Source organism: Oncorhynchus clarkii, chromosome 22, assembly GCF_045791955.1.
Source record: "Oncorhynchus clarkii lewisi isolate Uvic-CL-2024 chromosome 22, UVic_Ocla_1.0, whole genome shotgun sequence".
NCBI lineage: Eukaryota > Metazoa > Chordata > Actinopteri > Salmoniformes > Salmonidae > Oncorhynchus > Oncorhynchus clarkii.
Window position 1 is genome coordinate 27,281,704 of NC_092168.1, and position 25,739 is coordinate 27,307,442.

The following is a 25,739-nucleotide window of genomic DNA, read 5'->3' on the forward strand; positions in this document are numbered from 1 at the left end:
GTGACCAGGCCAGGTTTACAGTACGCCCAGCTAGTCTCTTATCTACCTCATCGTTATGTCAATAACTGGAGGAAAATACCTCTTTGCGTAAAAAAACAAAAAAAACAGAGCAACTTTTGACTCCAGAGTAAAAGGTTGGAGAAGGTACACTGGCATGTATTCATGGATGCCAAGGGAGGCCAGGCTTCCAGAAAAAAATAGAAATAATGTTTTATATTTCGTTATTTCGTTTCATAATTGAATGTATCTCACACAGGAGAAAGCATCAGAGCGAGCGAAACAGCATCCTTCTGTCTCTCTACGTGTAGGCCATCTATCTGATGCTGTCTGGTCCAAACAAGTATGACATTGTTGCTACCTATCATAGCATTGAAGGCAAGGGAAGCTTACGAGCATCTGGCCTGCCTTGACAATTGATTTGTTTGTTTTTTGCCAATAAACGAGCTAAACTGAGCAAGCTCAGATGTGAATGGTCCTGGCGCACCAAAAAAAGTGTCAAGGAAAGCCAGCTTGGATTTGGCATTACTCCTATCAAATCCCATTGAGAGAATACGTCAGTGACAAAAAATGTGAATTGTTGCATCTCGTTGTGTTGTTGTCCTCCGGTGGCTAGTTAGCCACCTGGCTAAAACTGTCCCTTTCCTAAATTAGCCATGGATGGAGATAGGGATTTGGACTTGTGGTTTTACTTAATTCTCCGTAATGGCCAATGATTATAACGCCGATTCTGATCCAACCATTAATTCATACATTGTTGTGCCCCTGGCCTGAGAGGATGGAAGTTCAATATGTAGCTAGATATAGAAGGCTAGTGTTAACTAGCGAACGTTGCCCATGAATAGAAGCTAGACTAGCGAGCAAGCATTTTTCCCAGGTAGACTACGACAACAAAAAATAAAGGCGTGTACTGTATGACAGAGTGATAGACCGTTTCTTCAACATGAAAGACAGGATGGCATTGGTGTTTTGCAGGTACTATTTAATGAAGCTGACAGTTGAGGACTTGTGAGGCGTCTGTTTCTCAAACTAGACACTCTAATGTACTTGTCCTCTTGCTCATCTGCACACCGGGGCCTCCTACTCCGCTTTCTATTCTGGTTAGAGCCATTTTGCGCTGTTCTGTGAAGGGAGTAGTGCACAGCGTTGTACAAGATCTTAAGTTTCTTGCCAATTTCTCGCATGGAACAGCCTTCATTTCTCAGAACAAGAATAGACTGACGAGTTTCAGAAAAAAGTTATTTGTTTCTGGCCATTTTGAGCCAGTAATCGAACCCACAAATGCTGATGCTCCAGATACTCAACTAGCCTAAAGAAGGCCAGTTTTATTGCTTCTTTAAGCAGAACAACAGTTTTCAGCTGTGCTAACATAACTGAAAAAGGGTTTTCTAATGATCAATTAGCCTTTTAAAACGGATTAGCCAACACAACGTGCCATTGGAACACAGAAGTGAAGGTTGCTGATAATGGGCCTCTGTACGCCTATGTAGATATTCCATAAAAAATCAGCAGTTTCTAGCTACAATAGTCATTTACAAAATTAACAATGTCTACACTGTATTTATGATCAATTTGATGTTATTTTAATGTACAAAAAAATAGATTTTCTTTCAAAAACTAGGACATTTTTAAGTGACCCCACTTTTGAACGGTAGTGTAGGTTGAGTAGGTACTGAGTACGTATTGTAAAAGTTTCCCTTGACCACTGACTAGGGTCAACTTGTACCGTAAACTAAACAAGAGAGATATGGCTAGGTTTAATGTGAGTGTAATGGGTTGTGGGGTAAAGGAGTTGAACTCACCAATGAGCGGGTAGGGGGAGTCATCTTTAACGGAGCTCACCCACAACTGGTGGTCTTTCACACAGCCCGAAATGCCAAACTGCTGTAGTGCCATTTGGATGACATCAGTGGTGCTGTCTGAATTACTTACAGCTAGAGTCTTAGCCTGGGGGAAGACAAAAACATTTGAAAAATGCACACACATGACGGAACACACACACACCTGCACCCATACATAAACAGTACTTACATAAGCACAATTCCCAATGTCCTTTGCAAATATCTTCAGAGGAATGGTCTTGGGGTCATCCTTCTCTTTCTCTTCGTTTATTCGACTAGAGGAACGAAGGAGGAAGTTAGCGTAAAAAACAATACCTTCTTTAACACAAGCAAGACTAAACACATTATTCAAGCCACTGAAGTCAAGCCATAGACTATTAGTATCAGAGGAAGTTATGAACAATATCGTCATCCGTCATTTCTGGTTACCTTTTGATGAGAAAAAGCCACTTCTCCTTGTGCTCCACAGAACTGCAGACAGACAGAGAGAGAGATAGAAAATGAAGTCGGATAACCAATATTATTTTTCTCATCTTCTCTTACATAACGTGTCCCTGTAAAACTGCATTTTTTCTATGAATTCCTGGTATCAAGGCATATAGTGTATTTGTGATATTTTATAACAACTAGCTCTCTGTGGTCAGAGCAGTTTTTTTTCTGGTTGTGGTGCGGTGTTGGGATGATAATTTACTGTTCTAGTGGTTGTTCTTTTTCTGAGACAGTCCTGTACTGTACACTAAATGTCCTTTCGTACGGTACCCGGAGGCAAAGTCATTAATATCCGTCGGGTGATTGGTTGAGGATTCTTGGGTGCGTGACGTCACTCTGACCCCTCACCAAAACATGGCAAACAATTTCTTTCAACTCGGGTCTGAAACCAGTAGTAACCACGACATTGAATGACAGTTAACATAAAAATGACATATGAATCTGAAATTCTAACGCCCCAATAACATTGTCGCAGAGGAGGGCTTGCTATCAGCCGTTTTCTTATAAAACAGCTCAGATAGCAAAGTGCTAATGTGCGGCCCGGGCTACCTAAAGTTAGCTAGACTCGAGACCTCATGGGGACATAGGATTCAGGAGCCAGTGGGTTAGACATTATTCCACCATGGGCAACAACAACTGGCTACTAGCTTGTTTTCAGACAAATATGTTCAACTCATCCAGTGACCAGCACATTTAGAAGGATAGCTATTGACTGAAATGTAGCTAGCTTACTGGCTAGCTAGCATGCTAGCTCACACTGGCCATGCAGTAGCCAAACTAGCTAGCTAGCTCACTAATCGTGGATGCCAAGACACAGCTATCTAGTAGAGCTTATAGGCACATAAGATACATTAGCCAACTGGTTAGACATGATTACATCATGGGCAACAATATCTGGCGATTAGTTCGTATTCAGACAAATCATTTCAACTCATTTTTAGTTTACACACTGACCACCGCATTTAGGAGGATAACTAATTACTGAAATGTAGTTAGCTATATCACTGGCCAGTCAGTAACTAATTGTGTACACATTACCTATTCTTTGATACATTTTGGTTAACTTGCTCATACCAAGCATACCATCAAGCAACACATACCAGACCATTTGTGGAAAGGTAAAAATAACAATTTGTGGGCTTGTTTTTTGAATGATCGGACAGTGAAACTAAAATAGGTTGGTCACTAGCTGGTGAGGCTTTCATTTATTTCCCAATTAATTTGGTGATCAAGCTGACGCTGCATTTCCCAAGTTGTTCGGTCAGTGCTAACTGCTCATGCCGGCAGCTAGCATGAATATTCATGTCCTTGCCCAGCTTTCCAATGGAAGGAAATTTTGCGTACATACTACATACTCAATGAGGATTTATTAAAGGGACATTCTCACTACATACAGTAAGTGTGTGTGTGTGTGTGTGTGTGTGTGTGTGTGTGTGTGTGTGTGTGTGTGTGTGTGTGTGTGTGTGTGTGTGTGTGTGTGCATACCTGAATGTGGCGACACAGTTGAAGGTAGGCCAGCCCATGACAAAGCTCCTGTCTAGACTGGTGCTGCCCTCACACACCTCCTCCATACAGCCTGCTGTCCACATCTCACACAATCGCACCTGAGCCTTCAGTTTAAAGTGTGTGGATGACCTGCAGCAAACATGAGAGGGTCACACACAGTTTAACACACAAGCATACACGCGCAGAATCACGTTTCTGAGCACATACATTTATTAATAGCCATGGTGGAATTCTCAACATTCCTACAGCAAACCTGCTGTATGTAAACGTGTCTATGTCTGTGAACACCCCCGATACACACACACTTTCCTATCATACTCTTTTTAACCCAGAATGTAATAAAGCCAATTATAGCTGTCTCCACTATGTATGGGTCAGCTCCACCCAGAGGCACATGATGTTGAATATACAGTTGGTTGGAGAGAGAGGCCCTGTTTTGCTGCCACAACATCACAGCAATGTTGCATCAACACCCTGAAAATATCTGGAGCATTGCCTGAAGGTTGTGTTCTGGGTGGAGAGCCCCTCTGGCACTGATGAGTGGTCTCTGATCTGGGCACGGCCTCAGATGGATTTAATTGGCTGAGAGGTAATTATAGGCCGGATAGAGACGATAGGAGGGGAGGGAGGGAGGGAAGTATAGGGCTCACAGTCCCGGGAGACAGGGTTTTTAGACTTGTGTAGGGAAGAGAGGGATGGAATGCAGTTTTTAGCAGTTGCCTTCCTCTCTTTTGCTCCCCCCCCACTCTCACAGACACACACAGACTCACTTGGCCTTGGCGACGAGGAGTGTGTCAGTGAAGAGGAAGAGGTGTCTCTCCTGCGTCTGCAGGCCAGTCTTCAGCTGGGTGTGGGCGTGGGCCAGGAACACCCTGCCTGGGGAGAGGAACGCCTGCACCAGGTGACACGTCTCTGGGCTGACCAGAGACAGGCAGTTCTCCCTGTCAACACACATACATGTTAGAATAACCAGGTAAACACATCACATGGGGTTGGAACAACCAGTTCAACATACAGTAGAGGGATCATTTCAGGTTAGCTCCCAATGGGCCAATGGGTCAGGATGATTACTGTTTGGGGTCAGAGGGAGAGGAAGTGTGGGTCCCTTTGGTTGTGTAATTAATTTATTTTCTTCATTTATTTATTTCGCCTTTATTTAACCAGGTAGACAACTGCGACCTGGCCAAGATAAAGCAAAGTAGTTTGACACATACAACAACACAGAGTTACACATGGAGTAAAACAAACATACAGTCAATAATACAGTAGAAAAATAAGTCTATATACAATGTGAGCAAATAAGGTGAGATAAGGGAGGTAAAGGCAAAAATAAGGCCATGGTGGCAAAGTAAATACAATATAGCAAGTAAAACACTGGAATGGTAGATTTGCAGTGAAGGAATGTGCAAAGTAGAGATAGAAAAAATGGGGTGCAAAGGAGCAAAATAAATAAATACAGTAGGGGAAGAGGTAGTTGTTTGGGCTAAATTATAGATGGGCTATGTACAGGTGCAGTAATATGTGAGCTGCTCTGACAGCTGGTTCTTAAAGCGAAGTGTTTTGAGATAAGTGTTTCCAGTTTCAGAGATTTTTATAGTTTGTTCCAGTCATTGGCAGCAGAGAACTGGAAGGAGAGGCGGCCAAAGGAAGAATTGGTTTTGGGGGTGACCAGAGAGATATACCTGCTAGAGCACGTGCTACAGGCGGGTGCTGCTATGGTGACCAGCGAGCTGAGATAAGGGGGGACTTCACCTAGCAGCTTCTTGTAGACGACCTGGAGCCAGTGGGTTTGGCGACGAGTGTGAAGCGAGGGCCAGCCAACGAGAGCGTACAGATCGCAGTGGTGGGTAGTATATGGGGCTTTGGTGACAAAACGGATGGCACTGTGATAGACTGCATCCAATTTATTGAGTAGGGTATTGGAGGCTATTTTGTAAATGACAATGCCGAAGTCGAGGATCGGTAGGATGGTCAGATTTACAAGGGTATGTTGGCCGCATGAGTGAAGGATGCTTTGTTGTGAAATAGGAAGCCAATTCTAGATTTAACTTTGGATTGAAGATGTTTGATGTGAGTCTGGAAGGAGAGTTTACAGTCTAACCAGACACCTAGGTATTTGTAGTTGTCCACATATTCTAAGTCAGAACCGAGTAGTGATGTTGGACGGGTGGGCAGGTGCAGGCAGCGATCGGTTGAAGAGCATGCATTTAGTTTGACTTGTATTTAAGAGCAATTGGAGGCCAAGGAAGGAGAGTTGTATGGCATTGAAGCTCGTCTGGAGGGTTGTTAACACAGTGTCCAAAGGGCCAGAAGTATAAAGAATGGTGTCGTCTGCGTAGAGGTGGATCAGAGACTCACCAGCAGCAAGAGCGACATCATTGATGTATAAAGTGAAGAGAGTGAGTCCAAGAATTGAACCCTGTGGCACCCCCATAGAGAATGCCAGAGGCCCGGACAACAGGCCCTTCGATTTGACACACTGAACTCTTATCAGAGAAGTAGTTGGTGAACGAGGCGAGGCAATCATTTGAGAAACCAAGGCTATCAAGTCTGCCGATGAGGATGTGGTGATTGACAGAGTCGAAAGCCTTGGCTAGGTCAATGAATACGTCTGCACAGTATTGTTTCTTATCGATGGCGGTTAAGATATCGTTTCGGACCTTGAGCGTGGCTGAGGTGCACCCATGACCAGCTCTGAAACCAGATTGCATAGCGGAGAAGGTATGGTGGGATTCGAAATGGTCGGTAATCTGTTTGTTGACTTGGCTTTCGAAGACCTCATAAAGGCAGGGTAGGATAGATATAGGTCTGTAGCAGTTTGGGTCAAGAGTGTTCCCCCCTTTGAAGAGGGGGATGACCGCAGCTGCTTTCCAATCTTTGGGAATGAATGAACCCAGTGCTCCCTTTAGGCATTCCCAATGACCTCCTAGTCTCATTTTAACAAGGTTATCCACTTCCTCAGCTAGAGCTTACATAGCCTTACAGCCCTGGTGTATGTATAGAGTGGCGATCTGAGCTGTGACATTAGACAGATGGTGTTATCCTCGTGTGGCTGGGATAATGTAATTTGTAAAATAATGTAAAAGACAAAGACCAAGGCACTTCAGACAGTCAGTCTTCCATTAGTTAATTCTTTACAGTACGTAACTGATTAATTACACAAGTCAATGGGAAAGGTACAGTATCTGTGTTTTTGAATGACTATGCATGTGGAGAGATATTCAATGGCAAGTTTTTGGTGCTTCCCAGTGTTGGGAGGGAACTGTTTGAAGGGGGACTAAGATGGGGACTAAGATTTTTTTATATAATTTTTTTAACCTTTATTTAACTAGGCAAGTCAGTTAAGAACAAATTCTTATTTTCAATGACAGCCTAGGAACAGTGCTGCATTGTTCAGGGGCAGAACGGCAGATTCTTACCTTGTCAGCTCTGGGATTCAATCTTGCAACATTTCGGTTGCTAGTCCAATGCTCTAACCACTAGGCTACCTGCCGCCCCTAATGGGTGATGATGGGTGTGTGTGCACCCGTTTGTGTGTACATGCGTGTGTGGCTGATTTGCTCAGTTGGTAAAGCATGGTGCTTGCAACGTCAGGGTTGTGGGTTCGATTCCCACAGGGGACCAGTATGAAAAATTATGAAAATGTAACCATTCACTATGTAATTCGCTCTTGATAAGATTGTCTGATAAATACCTACAATGTAAATGTAATGCTGACAAAGAGGAGGGAGTCAATCATCTCCTTCAGTCTTTATTAAACACAACACATTTTGCATGGCTAAACACTGGACTACTGTTAAGGTACACTACATTTCCTGCTCGTTGAATATCTCATTCCAAAATCATGGTATTAATATGTAGTTTGTTCCACCTTTGCTGGTATGACAACCTCCACCCTTCTCGGAAGGCTTTCCAATAGATGTTGGAAGATTGCTGCGGAGACTTGCTACCATTCAGCCACAAGATCATTAGTGAGGTTGGGCAGTGATGTTGGGCGATTAGGCCTTCCTTGAAGTCGGTGTTCCATTTCATCCCAAAGGTGTTCGATGGGGTTGAGGTCAGGACTCTGTGCAGGCCAGTCAAGTTATTAAACACCGATCTAAGCCGACGCTTGGTAATCTTAGGCTTGTGTGCGGCTGCTCGGGCCATGGAAACCCATTTCATGAAGCTCCCGACAAGCGGTTCTTGTGCTGACGTTGCTTCCAGAGGCAGTTTGGAATTTGGTAGTGAGTATTGCAAACGAGGAAAGATGATTTTTACCTGCTTCAGCACTCGGCGGTCCCGTTCTCAACCACTTCGCGGCTGAGCAGTTATTGCTCCTAGATGTTTCCACTTCACAATAACAGCACTTACAGTTGACCGGGGCAGCTCTAGCCAGGCAGAATTTGGAAGAACTGACTTGTTGGAAAGGTGGCATCCTATGACGGTGCCACGTTGAATGTCACTCAGTTCTTCAGTATGGGCCATTCTACTGCCCATGCTTGTCTATGGAGATTTTATACACCTGTTAGCAACGGGTGTGGCTGAAATATCCAAATCCACTCACTTGAAGGGGTGTCTAGATACTTTTGGCCATGTTGTGTATATACATGTACTTGTGAGTTAGCCACAGATCAGTAGATAGGGTTTATCAAACACACTATTAGAAAATACACTATATATATACAAACGTATGTGGACACCCCTTCAAATTAGTTGATTCGGCTATTTCAGCCACACCCGTTGCTCAATCACACAGCCATGCAATCTTCATAAACAAACAGGAGAAATAATGGCCTAGGGCTGTTTTTCATGGTTCAGGCTAGAACCCCTTAGTTCCAGTAAAGGGAAATCTTAACGGTACAGCATACAATGACATTCTAGACGATTCTGTGCTTTCAACTTCGTGGCAACAGTTGGATGCCCCCATGCACAAAGCGAGGTCCATTCAGAAATGGTTTGTCGAGAACAGTGTGGAAGAACTTGACTGGCCTGCACAGAGCCCTGACCTCAATCCCATCGAACACCTTTGGGATGAATTGGAACGCAGACTGCGAGCCAGGCCTAATCGCCCAACATCATTGCCCGACCTTACTAATGTTCTTGTGGCTGAATGGAAGCAAGTCCCCGCAGCAATGTTCCAACATCTAGTGGAAAGCCTTCCCAGAAGAGCGGAGGCTGTTATAGCAGCAAAGGGGGGGACCAACTCCATACTAATGCCCATGATTTAAGAATGAGATGTTCGATGAGCAGCTGTCCACATACTTTTGGTCATGTAGTGTATATCCACTTGAACAAGAGAATAACTTTTCCTGGATATTATTATTATTAGAATATCAAGAAGATGTGTGTGTTAACTTTGGAAGGGACAACTTGTCCAAGAGCGGGAAGAGAACAATGACAGTCATTCGATCATGAAAAACACAGAAATACACAGATATAACCACTGTATCAGGTTCTAGAGAAAGATACATCTTCCTGAATGATGTCAATATATGCCATGGGCAAGTACAGCAGATGGAACAAGTTGTCATTTTTACGGGGAACAAAGGAAATCGTTGCAGGGCTCTGTCCTTTCCTGTTTACATCAGGCTGTGAGATCCGATTCTCAGCTCACATTCAAGAGATAATGACCCTGTACACACACACACACCCATCATCTTGACCCCCAACCCCAGAGAATTCCATTCAAACAGTTCCCTCCCAACACTTGGAAGCACCAAAAGCTTGCCATGGAATATCCCTCCACATGCATATTCCATAGTCAGTCAAAAACACATACCTTTCCCATTGACTCGTGTAATTAATCAGTTATGTACTGTAAGTAATTAACTAACGGAAGACTGACTGACTCTGAAGTACCTTGGTCTTTTTACAACTTTTTTTATTCCAAAAAGAACGAGGGAACTAGAAAACCAATTCAATCACAGACTAAGGTCTTCAGTTTGCTATTGACTCATTGCTTCTGGATGACTTTTAAAGGCAGAAACCATGATTCAAAACCAGGTTGGAATTTGTAGGAGGGAAAATTGGGGAGGTTCATATCCTCGTACCCCCCTAAAAATTCTGGAATATAACCGTAATCAACACCATAACAGACAAAAGATGAGCTTCAACGCGATATTATAATTAGATTTTTATTTATTTAACCTTTATTTAACTGGGCAAGTCAGTTGAGAACAAATTCTTATTTACAATGACGGCCTACCAAAAGGTCTCCTGCGGGGACGGGGGCTGGGATAATATATAAACATAGGACCATATCACCTTCTTCTCTACATGCTTTTCTTAATATATCTGGGAAATGCCTATGTCATAGAACCCCCACACACACAGAACACCTTCCTGTAATATCTCTCCCTGGCTCTCTCCCTCTATAAAGATACCAGACTTCCATATTCAGCCCCCCTCCCCCTGAATGGTTGATTGGCAGCTGAGCTCCTGGTCCACTGAAGCTGATGGATGACTGACTAACAATCCCATTGTGTCATGTGATGTTGATAAATTGGGCATAGAGGCCGTTTGCATCTACACACCACATATACATGGCCATCTTTGTTAGGGAACAGTCCTGTGGAGCGAGATGTTGACTTTTCATAGACAATGCTTGTTGTTTATTCTCGGGGGGCTGCTGTGGGATAAGGTCTCTAAACCCAACCCTGGGAGACAACAGCACAACACAGCATACTAATGTCCCAGCATGCCTTTAGGGAGAGAATGGTGAATATTGATGAGCCCTCCATCACTATATCAGGCCTACTAGCCAAACAGAATGCCTAATGAGTGGCACCACCCTCTTATCTAAGCCTGGTAATTGCCAGGGACCTCACAATACGATATTATCAATACATTCTCATGATTGACATGATTCTGTATGTATTGAGATTCGATCCTGCGATTATATTGTGATTTGATGTTCCATACATATTGCTCACTATATGACTGCTGCAGAGAGACAAGAGGGGGCATTATACTTTTGGGGGCCTCAGTCATGTTGGCTCACTATTTAAAAAGAAGATGGAGAACAAGCTATAGGATGAAAAATACTGGAGTTTTGGCGCAGGTACAGCCGACTATCTCAAGCTAGCGCTATCTAGCAAAATCAACAACTACAAATCGATACTTGGAGTAAAAGTATCTATATAATATTGTCCAAAATAATATAACGATATGTAAATATCCCTATTCACCTCCATTACTACTTATCCTGATTATGGTCACACTGGCTTTCTGTAGTCTCTCTCTTTCTCACACACACACGCACACACACACACACACGGAAGTGGGGTGTGTCAAGGTTACTGGAGGCTGCTGCCAGGAGATGAGGTCGCCCTGGTCCAGATGTGTGTTGTAACCAGACCAAGAGGACATGTCCCTCAGATGACACACCCACACCCCTGTTCTATCAACATCTTAACTCCCCTTGTGTTTTGATGGGACGAAGATTTTCTGTAGCTCAGCGAAAAGCTCTAGAATGATACTCATGCAATGCATCCCCTAGGCAGACAGTATACATCCATATATAACACTGTCCTTTTGCTTTGCTCTAGTTAACATATGTGTGTTTGTGTGTGTGTGTACTGCTGTCTGCCTGTCATCTCCACTCCAACAATAAATGGCCAACAGCTCTCCTGCATATTTCAACTAATTTGTTATTGAGGCCCAGCGACCAATATCTTTCAATTTATTATCAATTTGTCTGCACCTGTCCAACCCCAAATAGTGCTTGACTTATCTTAGGGGCACAAAAAGTGTTGTAGTTTATGACAACAATCTAAGAGAAAAGCAAATTAATTGCAACCCCTTGTCAAGAGACAGGAAGGGGGGACTTTACACAAATCTCATTGACTTATGTAATGTTTGAACTTTGACAGGGTGATGAAATCAAACAGTGTGTTTGGACCTGATGGTGTGTGTGTTGCATGTCTCAGCAACAAGTATTAGCAATAGCTTGACTTCTCCTCCAGTCAAACACTGTCCAAACCAACACCAGTGACACTCTGCGAAGTGGTGTGATTGACGGCGTAGTGTGTGTGTGTTAGCCGTCCTGTCAACTCATGGTGAAAGACCTAAGTCGAAGTGCACAAGGCACCAATACACTGCTGCCAATTCTCCATGGTTACGTCTTGAATGAAGACATCACTACTGACATGGATTTATAATCCACACTATCTGACCGAGGGGACTACACTCACGCATGCACGCACACGCACACAAACCTCTCTTCAGTTCACAATCTTTCCTTATCTAATATGAGTCATCTAGTGTATCCAGTGACTCATAGAGTGGACCCCGTAGCAGGGGAGATGGGGTCTTATAAAAATAACATCAGTGTGATCTTTCCAAAACTCACTTCATGGTTTTAATGGAAAGCAAGGGCAACAGACCTTGTCTCTCATACATATGGTAGAAGGAGTTCTGGAGGGTGCCATGGTTGTTGAGAATGAGGAGGTAGAATATGGAAGGACAAATGGAGGCATGTACTGTACATGCATAAGTTTTAGTGTGGACAATGACTATAGTGAATATGTATAGATTGCATATAACTCCAGCTGTAGAAGGTAGTAAAGGACTCCATGTTATTGGGAATAATATGAGAAATGAAGCACTGTCTTATAAAACTCTCCATATCAGGAAATGTCTCCTGCATGGTGACACGGTGGCTGGTGGCCATTAAAAACAGGGTCATTATTGCTAAAACTACGTTAAGTTTCTAATATTCCCCTCCTCCCATATCCATTTCACTGCTGCAGGCCATATTGTGCTGTGCCTCAGTAGGGACTGACTGTAGCCCTGGAGTGGTAAAGCTGGAGCAGAGTGAGGCGACTTCTAGATGAGGTGAAAGGGGGAGGGGTGACGTAAGTGCCTGAGCGAAAGGACAGAGTCACCACACAGAAACTATAGGCTTGATGATAAAAGCAGGCAGGAATCACCTGGGCCAGCAAATAATTTATAGCAGAGTAGTGTGTTTCCCTGAAGAAAAGTAAATCATTTGGAGAGAGAGACAGAGAAAAATAGAGAAAGAGATAGATCGAGAGAAAGAGAGACAGACAGAGAGAGAGACAGACAAAGAAAGAGAGAGGGAATGCGTAGATTAGTGAGTTGAAGAGAGAGAGAGAGAGAGAGAGATGTCTTCATCTCATCCAACACGCCTCGCTTCCCTGACCTTTAACTTCTCCCCACTGTGAATCACATGATAGCACCATGCCACCTCTAGCACCATGCCACGCTCTCTGGACAAGCCCTTCCCTGGAGAACCCCCTTGACCCTGGTGACCCCCGTCATTCTCTGCACCTCCTGACGAGGAGTTAGAGGTCAAGGCTTAGAGCATTAACCCAGTCTCCTTCGCTCCTGAGAATGTCTCCACCACAGACACTCTCACTAAGTGTCTACAATCCGCTTGCTCTCTCTCTCTCTCACACACACACACTCACACTTTCTCTCTACACTCAGACACACAATACCTCCAGCCACGAGAGCAATGAACCATTAAAGCGTCAACAGCGTTCAGCTCAACACTCCTATGTGGTCCAGTTTCACACAACATGCTCCAGCTCAGCCTACACTAACTGAGTAAACAGTTAGCACTAGAAAACACATAAACATGTCCAATAACACCAGGACAGGACAAGGTTTCTCTACTCTAGTCTCTCTAACTCTGCAATAATGTTAGTTTGGTGTGTAAGAGATTACATTTTCAAGTTGTAATGTCACATACATAAGTACAGTGAAATGCCTTTCTTGCAAGCTCTAAACCCAACAATGCAGTAATCAATGACAATGTAATACTAAAAATAACAAGGTAGGACAAAAACACACAAGAAATAAAAATAAGTAGAACATGATAAGGTAAGTAAGCATACCATATTATACAGGGTCAGTTCCAGTACCATATTTTATTTATTTATTTATTTTTTATTTCACCTTTATTTAACCAGGTAGGCCAGTTGAGAACAAGTTCTAATTTGCAACTGCGACCTGGCCAAGATAAAGCAAAGCAGTGTGACAAAAACCTCAACACAGAGTTACACATGGGATAAAAGTACAGTCAATAACACAATAGAAAAATCTATATACAGTGTGTGCAAATGTAGTAAGATTAGGGAGGTAAGGCAATAAATAGGCCATAGTGGCGAAATAATTACAATTTAGCATTAACACTGGAGTAATAGATGTCCAGATGATGATGTGCAAGTAGAAATTCTGGAGTGCAAAAGAGCAAAAAAAATAACAATATGGGGATGAGGTAGTTTTGTGGGCTATTTACAGATGGGCTGTGTACAGGTGCAGTGATTGGTAAGCTGCTCTGATAGCTGATGCTTATAGTTAGTGAGGGAGATATGTTATTCAGCTTCAGTGACATTTGCAATTCATTCCAGCCATTGACAGCAGAGAACTGGAAGGAAAGGCGGCCAAAGCAGGTGTTGGCTTTGGGGATGACCAGTGAAATATACCTGTGCATGCTACAGGTGGGAGTTGCTATCGTGACCAGTGAGCTGAGATAAGGGCTTTACCTAGCAAAGACTTATAGATGACCTGGAGCCAGTGGGTATGGTGACGGATATGTAGTGATGGCCAGCCAACAAGAGCATACAGGTCGCGGTGGTGGGTAGTATATATGGGGCTTTAGTGACAAAACTAAAGGTCACACTGTGATAGACTACATCCAATTAGACTACATCCAGGCTATTTTGAAAATGACATCGCCGAAGTCAAGGATGAGTAGGATAGTCAGTTTTGCGAGGGTATGCTTGTTAGCATGAGTGAAGGAGGCTTTGTTGTGAAATAGGAAGCCGATTCTGGATTTAAATTTGGATTGGAGATGCTTAATGTGAGTCTGGAAGGAGAGTTTACAGTCTAATCAGACACCTAGGCGACTGCCAGAGGTACTTCTCTGTCTGAGAAGTAGTTGGTGAACCAGGCGAGGCAGTCATTTGAGAAACCATGGCTGTTGAGGCTGTCGATAAGAATGTGTTGATTTACAGAGTCGAAAGCCTTGGCCAGGTCGATGAAGACGGCTGCACAGTACTGTTTTTTATCAATGGCGGTTATAATATCGTTTAGAACCTTGAGCGTGGCTGAGGTGCACCCATGACCAGCTCAGAAACCAGATTGCATGGCGGAGAAGTTACGGTGGGATTCGAAATGGTCAGTGATCTGTTTGTTAACTTGGCTTTCGAAAACTTTAGAAAGGCAGGGCAGGATGGATATAGGTCTGTAACAGTTTGGGTCTAGAGTGTCTCCCCCAATCTTTAGGGATCTCAGGCGATACGAAAGTTGCTGCATGGGGGTGCAGAGCTGTTGGCCGGGGTAGGGGTAGCCAGGTGGAAAGCATGGCCGGCCGAATAAAAATGCTTATTGAAATTCTCCAATATAGTAGATTTCTCGGTGGTGAAAGTGTTTCCTATCCTCAGTGCAGTGGGCAGCTGGGAGGAGGTGCTCTTATTCTCCTTGGACTTTACAGTGTCCCAAAACTTTTTGGGATTACTGCTACAGGATGCACATTTCTGTTTGAAAAAGCTAGTCTTTGCTTTCCTAACTGACTGTGTATATTGGTTCTTAACTTCCCTGAGAAGTTACATATCGCAGGGGCTATTCGATGCTAATGCAGTAACCACAGGATGTTTTTGTGCTGATCAAGGGCATTCAAGTCAGGAGTGAACCAGGGGCTATATCTGTTCTTAGTTCTACATTTTTGAATGGGGCGTGCTTATTTAAGATGGAGAGGAAAGCACTTTTAAAGAACAACCAGGCATCCTCTACTGATGGGATGAGGTCAATATCCTTCCAGTATACCCGGGCCAGGTTGATTAGAAAGGCCTGCTCGATTAAGCATTTTAGGGAGCGTTTGACAGTGATGAGGGGTGGTCGTTTGACCGTGGACCCATTACGGATGCAGGCAATGAGGTAGTGATCGTGAGATCCTGGTTGAAGACAGCAGAGATATATTTGGAGGGCAAGTTGGTCAGAATGATATCTATGAGGGTGCCCATGTTTATAGATTTAGGGTTGTACCTGGTAGGTACCTTGATAATTTGTGTGAGATTGAGGGCATCTAGCTTAGATTGTAGGACGGCCGGTGTGAACTTCTTGCGGATCATTGGGATGCTACCGTCCCACCTGGCCAACATCCGGTGAAATAAAAGTGTTATACATCAGTTAAAAGCTTAACTTCTTGTTAATCCAGCCGCTTTGTCAGATTTCAAAAAGGTTCTACGGCGAAAGCACACCATGCAATTATCTGAGGACAGAGCCCCACACACAAAAGCATCACATTCATTTTCCAACCAAGCAGAGGCATCCCGAAAGTCAGATATAGCGATAAAATAAATCATTTACCTTTGAAGATCTTCATCTGGTTGCAATCACAAGGGTCCCAGCTACATAACAAATGGTCATTTTGTTCGATAAAGTCCTTCTTTATATCCCAAAAACGTCAGTTTCATTGGTGCGTTTGACTCAGTAATCCACCGGTTTCCCTCGTTCAAAATGCATACAAATGAATCCAGTAAGTTACCAATAAACTTCTTCCAAACATATCAAACAACGTTCCTAATAAATCCTCAGGTACCCTAATATGTAAATAAATAATCAAATTTAAGACAGAGAATTCCGGAGACCATTACCGGAGATAAATAAAGAAGTACGCACCCTCACTGGAACGGGCAAAAAACACTACAGCCAAAATGGTAGCCATTTAGAACAACTACAAATTCCAGCTAATTTTTCAAAACACAAGCCTGAAACTCTTTCTAAAGACTGTTGACATCTAGTGGAAGCCCTAGGAACTGCAATCTGGGAGTTATTCCCTTTATATTCCAATTACAAGCCATTGTAACAATGGTGGACATCTTGCAGCAAGAGGGGACTGATTGATCAGACCGGCATTGAATAGACCTTAGCACGGGTACTTCATGTTTGAGTTTCTGACTATAGGAAGGGATGAGCAAAATGTATTCATGATCTGCGAGGGCGGGGGAGGGCCTTTGAGGCATCCCGGAAGTTGGAGTAGCGGTGGTTGAGTGTTTTAGCAGCTCGAGTACTACAGTGAATGTGTTGATAGAACTTCAATAGTGTTTTCCTCAAATTTGCTTTGTTAAAATCCCCAGCTTCAATAAATGTTGCCACAGGATATGTGGTTTCCAGTTTGCAAAAAGTCCAGTGTAGTTCCTTGAGGGCCGTCGTGGTATCGGCTTGAGGGGAAATATACACAGGTGTGATTATTAACCGAGGAGAATTCTCTTCAGCGGTAATACGGTCATCATTTGACTGTGAGGTATTCTAGAAACTCAAGGATTTGAGTTTCTGTACGTTATCACAATCACACCATGAGTAGTTAATCATGAAAAATACACCCCCGCCTTTCTTCTTCCCAGAGAGTTCTTTATTCCTGTCTGTGCAATGTACTGAGAACCCAGCTGGCTGTATCGATGGGAACAGTATATCTGGAGAGACCCATGATTCCGTGAAACAGAGTATGTTACAGTCCCTGATTTTTATTTCACCTTTATTTAACCAGGTAGGCTAGTTGAGAACAAGTTCTCATTTGCAACAGCTACCTGGCCAAGATAAAGCATAGCAATTCGACACATACAACAACACAGAGTTACACATGGAATTAACAAAACATACAGTCAATAATACAGTATAATATTTTTTTTGAAAGTCTATATACAGTGAGTGCAAATGAGGTAAGATAAGGGAGTTAAGGCAATAAATAGGCCATGGTGACGAAGTAATTACAATATAGCAGTTAAACACTGGAATGGTAGATGTGCAGAAGATGAATGTGCAAGTAGAGATACTGGGGTGCAAAGGAGCAAGATAAATAAATAAATACACTATGGGGATGAGGTAGATAGATGGGCTGTTTACAGATGGGCTATGTACAGGTGCAGTAATCTGTGAGCTGCTCTGACAGCTGGTGCTTAAAGCTAGTGAGGGAGATATGAGTCTTCAGCTTCTGTGATTTTTGCAGTTCGTTCCAGTCATTGGCAGCAGAGAACTGGAAGGAAAGGCGACCAAAGGAGGAATTACTTTGGGGGTGACCAGTGAGATATACCTGCTGAAGCGTGTGCTACGAGTGGGTGCTTCTATGGTGACCAGTGAGCTGAGATAAGGTGGGGCTTTACCTAGCAGAGACTTGTAGATAACCTGTAGCCAGTGGGTTTGGCGATGAGTGTGAAGCGAGGGCCAACCAACGAGAGCGTGCGTACAGGTCGCAGTGGTGGGTAATGTAAGGGTCTTTGGTGACAAAACGGATGGCACTGTGATAGACTGCATCCAATTGTCTGAGTAGAGTGTTGGAGGCTATTTTATAGATGACATCGCCGAAGTCGAGGATCGGTAGGATGGTCAGTTTTACAAGTGTATGTTTGGCAGCATGAGTGAAGGATGCTTTGTTGCGATATAGGAAGCCAATTCTAGATTTAATTTTGGATTGGAGATGGTTAATGTGAGTCTGGAAGGAGAGTTTACAGTCTAACCAGACACCTAGGTATTTGTAGTTGTCCATGTATTCTAAGTCAGAGCCGTCCAGAGTAGTGAACCCTGGACGGCGGGCAGGTGCAGGCAGTGATCGATTGAATAGCATGCATTTAGTTTGACTTGCATTTAAGAGTAGCTGGAGGCCACGGAAGGAGAGTTGTATAGCATTGAAGCTCATCTGGAGGTATGTTAACACAGTGTCCAAAGAGGGGCCAGAAGTATACAGAATGGTGTCGTCTGCGTAGAGGTGGATCAGAGAATCACCAGCAGCAAGAGCGACATCATTGATGTAAACAGAGAAGAGAGTCGGCCCGACAATTGAACCCTGTGGCACCCCCATAGAGACTGCCAGAGGTCCGAACAACAGGCCTTCCGATTTGACACACTGAACTCTATCTGAGAAGTAGTTGGTAAACCAGGCGAGGCAATCATTTGAGAAACCAAGGCTGTCGAGTCTGCCAATAAGAATGTGGTGATTGACAGAGTCAAAAGCCTTGGGCAGGTCGATGAATACAGCTGCACAGTAATGTCTCTTATCGATGGCGGTTATAATATTGTTGTGATGTCTCTCCGGAAGGAGATCCTTGCCCCGAGCTTGTCTACTTTATTGTCAAGAGACTGAACATTAGCGAGTAATATAATCAGAAGCGGTGGATGGTGTAATAGATGTCCAGTCCGAAAACCTCTTCACCGGCGGCAGCGTCTTAGAGCAGCCTCTGGGATAAGTTCAATTGCCCTGAGGGGTACGAACAAAGGATCCAATTCGGGAAAGTCATATTCCTGGTCGTATTGCTGGTGAGTTACCGCCGCTCTGATATCCAAAACGTATTTCCGGCTGTATGTAATAACACAAACAACTGGGCTAATAATGTAAGAAATAACACACAAAAAAATGAAATACTGCAAAGTTTCTTAGGAGCTAAAAGCAGAGCTGACATGTCTGGTGATCTGGCCTACCACCGTGGTGTCGTCAGCAAACTTGATAATGGTGTTGGAGTCATGTGTGGCCACTCAGTAATGGGTGAACATGGAGTACAGAAGAGGACTAAGCTTACACTAAGCTTATGTGGGGCCCCTGTGTTAAGGGTCAACGTGCCAGAGGTGATGTTGCCTACCCTCACCACCTGGAGTCGGCCCATCAGGAAGTCCAGGATCCAGTTGCAGAGGGAGGTGTTCTAAGAGGGAGGAGTCCTAAGCTTGGTGATGAGCTTGAAGAGGACAATGGTGTTGAACGCTGTGCTGTAGTCAACGAACAGCATTCTCACATTGGTATTTCTCTTATCTAGGTGAGTGAGGGTAGTGTGGAGAGCAATTGAGACTGCATCGTCTATGGATCTGATGGGGCGGTATGCAAATTGGAGTGGGTCTAGGGTGGCTTGGATGGTGGAGTTAATGTGTGCCATAACCAGCCTCTCAAAGCACATTGTGATTACAGAAGTGAGTGCTACAGGGCGGTAGTCATTGTGGTATGAAACCTTATAGTTCTTAGGAACAGGAATGATTGTGGTCATCTTAAAACATGTGGGGATTACAGACTGGGATAAGGAGGGGTTGAAAATTACTCTGAATATGCCTGCCAGCTGTACTGTGCATGCCCTGGAATACCGGCGGGGCCCGCAGCCTTGAGGGTGTGGACCGCATTAAAGACCCTTCTCACGAACCCTCACTGTGAGTACAACGTTGATGATGCATTTTCTAATGAAGCCAATGACTGAGGTGGTTAGCTCATCAATGTTATCGGCGGAGTCTCGAAACATATTCCAATCAGTGTTAGCAAAGCAGTCATGTGGCCAGTGTTGTGTTCTAGACCATTAAAAGCGAGACCAATTCAAGACCAAGACAGGAGCAAATCGAGTCCGAGTCCAGACCGAGACCGGAGGGAGGAGGGGCAAAACCGAGTCAAGACCGAGGCCAGAAAAAAGTCAAATTCAAGACCATGATTGTAATTTTGTTAGAACAACATTTGGTTTCTTTTGACATTGAGAATAGTGAAAAGATGCATTCTGAGGGAAAATGGAGCCACTCTACAAATTATTTCTAACCCAAACACAGTAGGGAACGATGGGCCTTCTATGCCTTCAGAGAAGGGCTAAGGATTTATAAAATAATGATTATAACAATAATGATATTTTATAATGTTATTTTCAGTGATCTTCTGATTTAATCTAGCTTTTGTTGTGGGCTAGTTTGCAGTGGCTGCATCAGGTGTTATCAAATAGGATGTTGTTGCTAATTTGTTAGCGTCTCCCTTTACAAGAATAACTTTCAATAAGAAGTTAAGTTTTAAATGATCATCATCTGGTGAGTAGAACTGTGTTTTTTATTGCAGCGCGCTTGCTGTTGTTAGCCATCAATTTGAAAATAACTGGTGTGTAAAACATTGCTGCATTTAAATTGGAACTGAAAGAATTTTGCAACATTAAAATCATATTCAAATCTGTTCATATACACCCCCAGGAAGAATATGACACTTTTTAAAACATTTCTGACAAACGACCACTTAGATATGGTCATTTTCAGGTTTTCATAAATTCATAGAATGATTGGGAATTATGTATATTAAGGCATTTGTGAAAATTCTTTAGTAATATAGAGTGGAGAAAGCGGCCGTGCGTTTGGACAATTAATAGACACTGCTGTAAATAAAACAGACTAAAAACAGCTGTCTTGTCCTGGACTAGAGTCTACACAGACCGGTGAGCTATAGTCAATCAGAGCTGCAGTAAGCCTTTATATAAACAAGCCATTTGCCACACGGGCCTTCCTTCATTCACTTTGAACTGGACTGTGTTTACAGGAAGTTGCAACAGCGCAACTTTAGATCATTACAACGCATTCGCCAAAAGCCACAAAATACACCTGAATTAATTTCTGAAAATTCTATATGTAAACATCACGGTAGTCCTCGTACATTTGAGAACTTTACAGTCCTACTAATCAAACGACCATGAAAAGGTAGGCTGTCTCTCCCTCAGTTATGCACATCAACAACTAATGCTAGCCAGAGCAAGATGAGCTCAAATATAACAAAGGAATATTAGATAAACCCTGTCAAACTTTTTCTTCTAGTTGGCCATCAAAATTGCACTGATAAATGATGTGGAATTGTAGCCTCCTCGTCCTTCTGCAGTTTGCCTGCCATGGCATGCTTGTCCCAACCAAGCACCCAAGCTAACTGGCTAACGTTGGCTAGCTTGCTAGCTAGCTACTTCCAGACATAAATGAGAGAACACCTCACTCTGACCATTTTACTCATCGTAGCAGTGCTGGTTAGGCTGTTTACATGTTATCTAGAGTGTTCTTGACTAACTATTACTTTTTGTGCCTACGTTTACTGACATTGGTTATATTCAGTGGGTACTGCGCATTTGTAAATTCATCAGTTGTTCTGTGTTCTGGCACACTCAGATGAGAGTGCTCTGAAATCGGAGTAGATAGCCAGAGTGAATTTGCGAACGCAAGAGATAGCAAGAACTTGAACGACTGTTATCCAGTTAGCCTATCTAATCAAATGACACCTGCATCTCTGTGTATAGCAACCAAAAAAAATATGAGGGGAAAAAGTCAGTCACTCACCCACTCCTCCAATGGCATGACATTCTCCTAGCAGCTAGCTAACATTAGATTCTGTGGTTTTAGTTTGCTACAGTACATGATTAGATATGCTATCCTAGTAGCCACGTTATGACTGACTTGTGATCGTTTGAATTTTTTTATCTGACCTTTATTTTAACTAGGCAAGTCAGCTAAGAACAAATTCTTATTTACAATGACGACCTACACCTGCCAAACCCGGGGCCAATGGTGCACCGCCCTATGGGTCTCCCAATCACGGCCGGTTGTGATACAGCCTGGATTCAAACCAGGGTGTCTGTAGTGACGCCTCTAGCACTGAGATGTAGTGCCTTAGACCACTGCCCCACTCGGGAGCCCATGCTAGTTTGATTGTATTGACATTCGCAGCCTTAGTTAAATTTGTCCATTTTGTCCAGAATATTGAGTCATTGAAAACTGAAACAGTGCATCCCGAATGGAGGCAGTAAACAATGTACCAGGACAGCTGTGATTTACAACCTGATATCAATATTTGTTGTACTACCAAGAAATGTATTGTATAATTATATTAATCATACATTGAACTGCATCCATCTATTCTGCCAACAATATCTTAGTGTACATCATGGAACGTTGAGTCAAATTTTTAAAACCTCTTATCAAATTAGTTTGTAGCATTAACTGTGATAAATGTGAAATGGTTTTTGCAATGGGAAGTAATAGTTGTACATTTCGATTAGGAAATGCTTAATGGTTGTGTTTTTGTATTCTTATGATTGGGACCTACTGGCTTATTATGTTTGAGTTTATGGACTGCTTATATTTTAACATCATGCTGTGTGTGAAGTGGGCATCCTCAGATTTTGCACAAAAGTTCCCAAATGGCCTGCTCAGCGAAGGCACCCTGTGTGAAAAATCCTCTTTTCCTGTTTTATTACGAGTTTTCCTATAGATTTTCCGATTTTCACTCTCAAAATCACACTTTTGTTTTATAGAAAATAGTCACACATTTGATGGTCTAAGTCCACAACAATTCTTAAACCACATCAATCTGATTGGGTGGGCCTATCAGGGCCTGGCTCCCCAGTGGGTTGGCCTCTGTCAACCCAGGCCCATCCATGTCTACACCCTGATGCAAGCAGCGCATGATGACAATTGCGCATCACAAATAGCTTACTAATCAACACTTCAGACTAAACTTTTTCAAAACCTGGTTTGCATACCCATTGTTGCCTTAGTTAGCATTTACTGATAGATCTCATAAGTTGAAACATCTTTCCTACCCTACCGACTACCGATTACATTATTCTGTGAACTGCTCCATGCCAGAACCAGTGGAGAGCTGCACACTCTTGCTGCCTGCAGATGATATTCCGCTAAAACAAGGCTGTGTGCATGTGAATATATTTCATGTGCTTTGTGGTTGTGTAGGCTACTTTGTGCATGATTTCTCTATATAACTGATCATATACCTCCACTACACTACTTTGATACACATCAATAGAGATTAAGAAGTGAGTATAAGTTATGCCCGCTGAAACAAATGTGGGTATAAGGCTTATACTGTACCTGCGTATACCCGCTACTCCACCACTGGCCCTTTGTGTTTTACAAAAAGTGTACTCTCATAAATGAGTGAGCTGGTATTGCAGTTGCTGTCCTTTCAGAATCACCAACCTGTCACACATTGAAGGCCTATAGGTTCGCCACTGTGCTAACCTGTCACACATTGAAGGCCTATAGGTTCGCCACTGTACTAACCTGTCACACATTGAAGGCCTATAGGTTCGCCACTGTACTAACCTGTCACACATTGAAGGCCTATAGGTTCACCACTGCAGAAAAATGTATATAATAGATATAAAGGCTGTTGTTTCACGAAATGAGTGTATATATTTGGCCTGGTGAAGCGGTTTTATGCGCTGACTGAATGGAAGCTGATAATTATGTTTTTTTACTCCGCTGGTCTTGGCAAGAAATTATGAGTCTTCACTGTCCGAGACCGAATCAAGACCGAGTATAACACCGAGACACTCAATATGTAGATACTACAACACTGCCTGCAGCATAACCTCTGATTCTGGTGACTATTTCTCAGCGGTGTGAATCGCAGGTACTTCCTGTTTCAGCTTCAGATTTGCCGAATGGCGGAGGGTTTGCTTGTATGTTTGCTTGTGGGTAGAATAGCAGTGGTCTAGGACTTTAATGTCCCTGGTGGCGTTGGAGACGTGCTGGTGGAAGTTGGGCATCACGTGCCTTAGTGACACCGAATTAAAATCTCCGGCAACCAGAAAGGCAGCCTCTGGGTGTAGGTTTTCCTGCTTGATTATAGCTTTGTATAGTTTGTTAAGCGCCAGCTTGTTTTTTTTATTGTCCTTTGGTGGAATGTATACAGCAGTCACAATAACAGCTGAAAACTCCCTCAGAAGGTAGAAGGGTCGGCATTTGACCGTCAGGTATTCCAAGACTGGTGAACAGTGTGTCGAAACCTCCACTGCGCTGGAATTAGCAAACCAGCTGGAGTTGATGAAGAGGCACCCCCCCTGATTTCCCTGACTCCACTATCCTGTCCGCCCGGTGGATAGAGAATGGAGAATCTCACCAGGATCTCCCCTCTCTTGCCTCTGTAACGCCGGTGTTTCCTCTTGGGTAGCCCGAAAATTGTGTTGGAATTACAGAGAGAGCCCAGCGCAGATTAGTCTAAGCAGAACATGGAATTGTGGTAAGTAACTGCCATTCTGATGTTTTAGAGTTCTTATCGGTTGTAAGAAATAATAGAGGATACATTTCGTGAAAATGTCATGACCGCCACAGCCCTACACATACCTGAGATCTGTGGCAATTACATCAGGCTCAACCCAGATCAGAGACAAAAGTCTGAATTTAGGCCCCAGACCCACTCGGGTCCCAGGTCAGTTCTCCGAATTTTGTGTCTGTTGGACATGTGAAAACCTCTATTAGGGACTACACATAGTGATAGGTAGCAGTTTAGTTGAATAGAGGTATCTGATAGGCTGTTACTGTACCTGGACATGCTTCGTGATTTGGTAAGTGCTTTGCTGATGACCAGGGAGGGGGCAGACTGTCGTCGATGGGCCAGGGTCTTCATCTTCTATGGAGAGAAAAAAAGGGAGTGAGAGAATACTGGGTCAACTGGTCATTATTTATATAGTCTAATGTTATTTACTGTAGTAAAATGTACAGAGGTCATACTGTAACACATCCTGATAGTCATATACCATATCTCTAAATGGTATTAAGGAAGGGAAGAGAAAAAAAGAAAAAGAAAGAATGAAAGACAGAAATAAAAAGAAAGAAAGAAAGAAAGAAAGAGAGAAAGAGAAACAGAAAAAAAGAACAAACAGAGAGAGAGAAGTATGTAGTGTTTGGTTTGTCATCGGTCTCCACTGTCAATGTTTCTAAATAAATCCTAATCTCTCTCAATGTCAGGAATTTAGTAGACCACCACAGGAATTACATTTTTACTTTTCTTTACATTTACATTTACCAAAAAACGTGAATCGTAAAACTGTCAACAGACAAATGTCTGTGAGAAAAGTCACAGACAAAAATCAAATAAGGTTGGCTTAACAACCTCTTTTCAACTTGCCCTTTAAGTCAGCAAATTCCTACCTGTTATCCCCTTTAATATCTCACCACATCATTTAATATGGCAAATCTAATGACTATGGAAAAAGGTTTCACTCTCAAAATAGCTTGGTCAGGCTGGTGGCCTTGTTATAACATTACATACATTTTACATGATGTTACAAGATTAACTGCAACCAGTGGTGTAAAATACTTAAGTAAAAATACTTTTAAATATTACTTAGGTAGTTTTTGGGGTTATCTGTAGTTTACTATTTATAGTTTTGACAACTTTTA

General features: G+C 43.0%; 1 protein-coding gene across 1 annotated transcript in view; it reads right to left on the minus strand.

Moving 5' to 3' along the window:
* LOC139380192 (rho GTPase-activating protein 20-like) overlaps positions 1–25,739 on the minus strand; it is a 51,048-nt gene that overhangs the window by 14,522 nt on the left and 10,787 nt on the right. The window contains exons 2-7 of the mRNA XM_071122647.1: positions 24,881–24,966; positions 4,604–4,774; positions 3,813–3,962; positions 2,268–2,309; positions 2,029–2,113; positions 1,800–1,944 (exon numbers count right to left, since the gene is read on the minus strand). Of these exons, the coding sequence (XP_070978748.1) occupies positions 1,800–1,944; positions 2,029–2,113; positions 2,268–2,309; positions 3,813–3,962; positions 4,604–4,774; positions 24,881–24,966 (679 nt within the window). The remainder of the gene's footprint in view (positions 1–1,799; positions 1,945–2,028; positions 2,114–2,267; positions 2,310–3,812; positions 3,963–4,603; positions 4,775–24,880; positions 24,967–25,739) is intronic.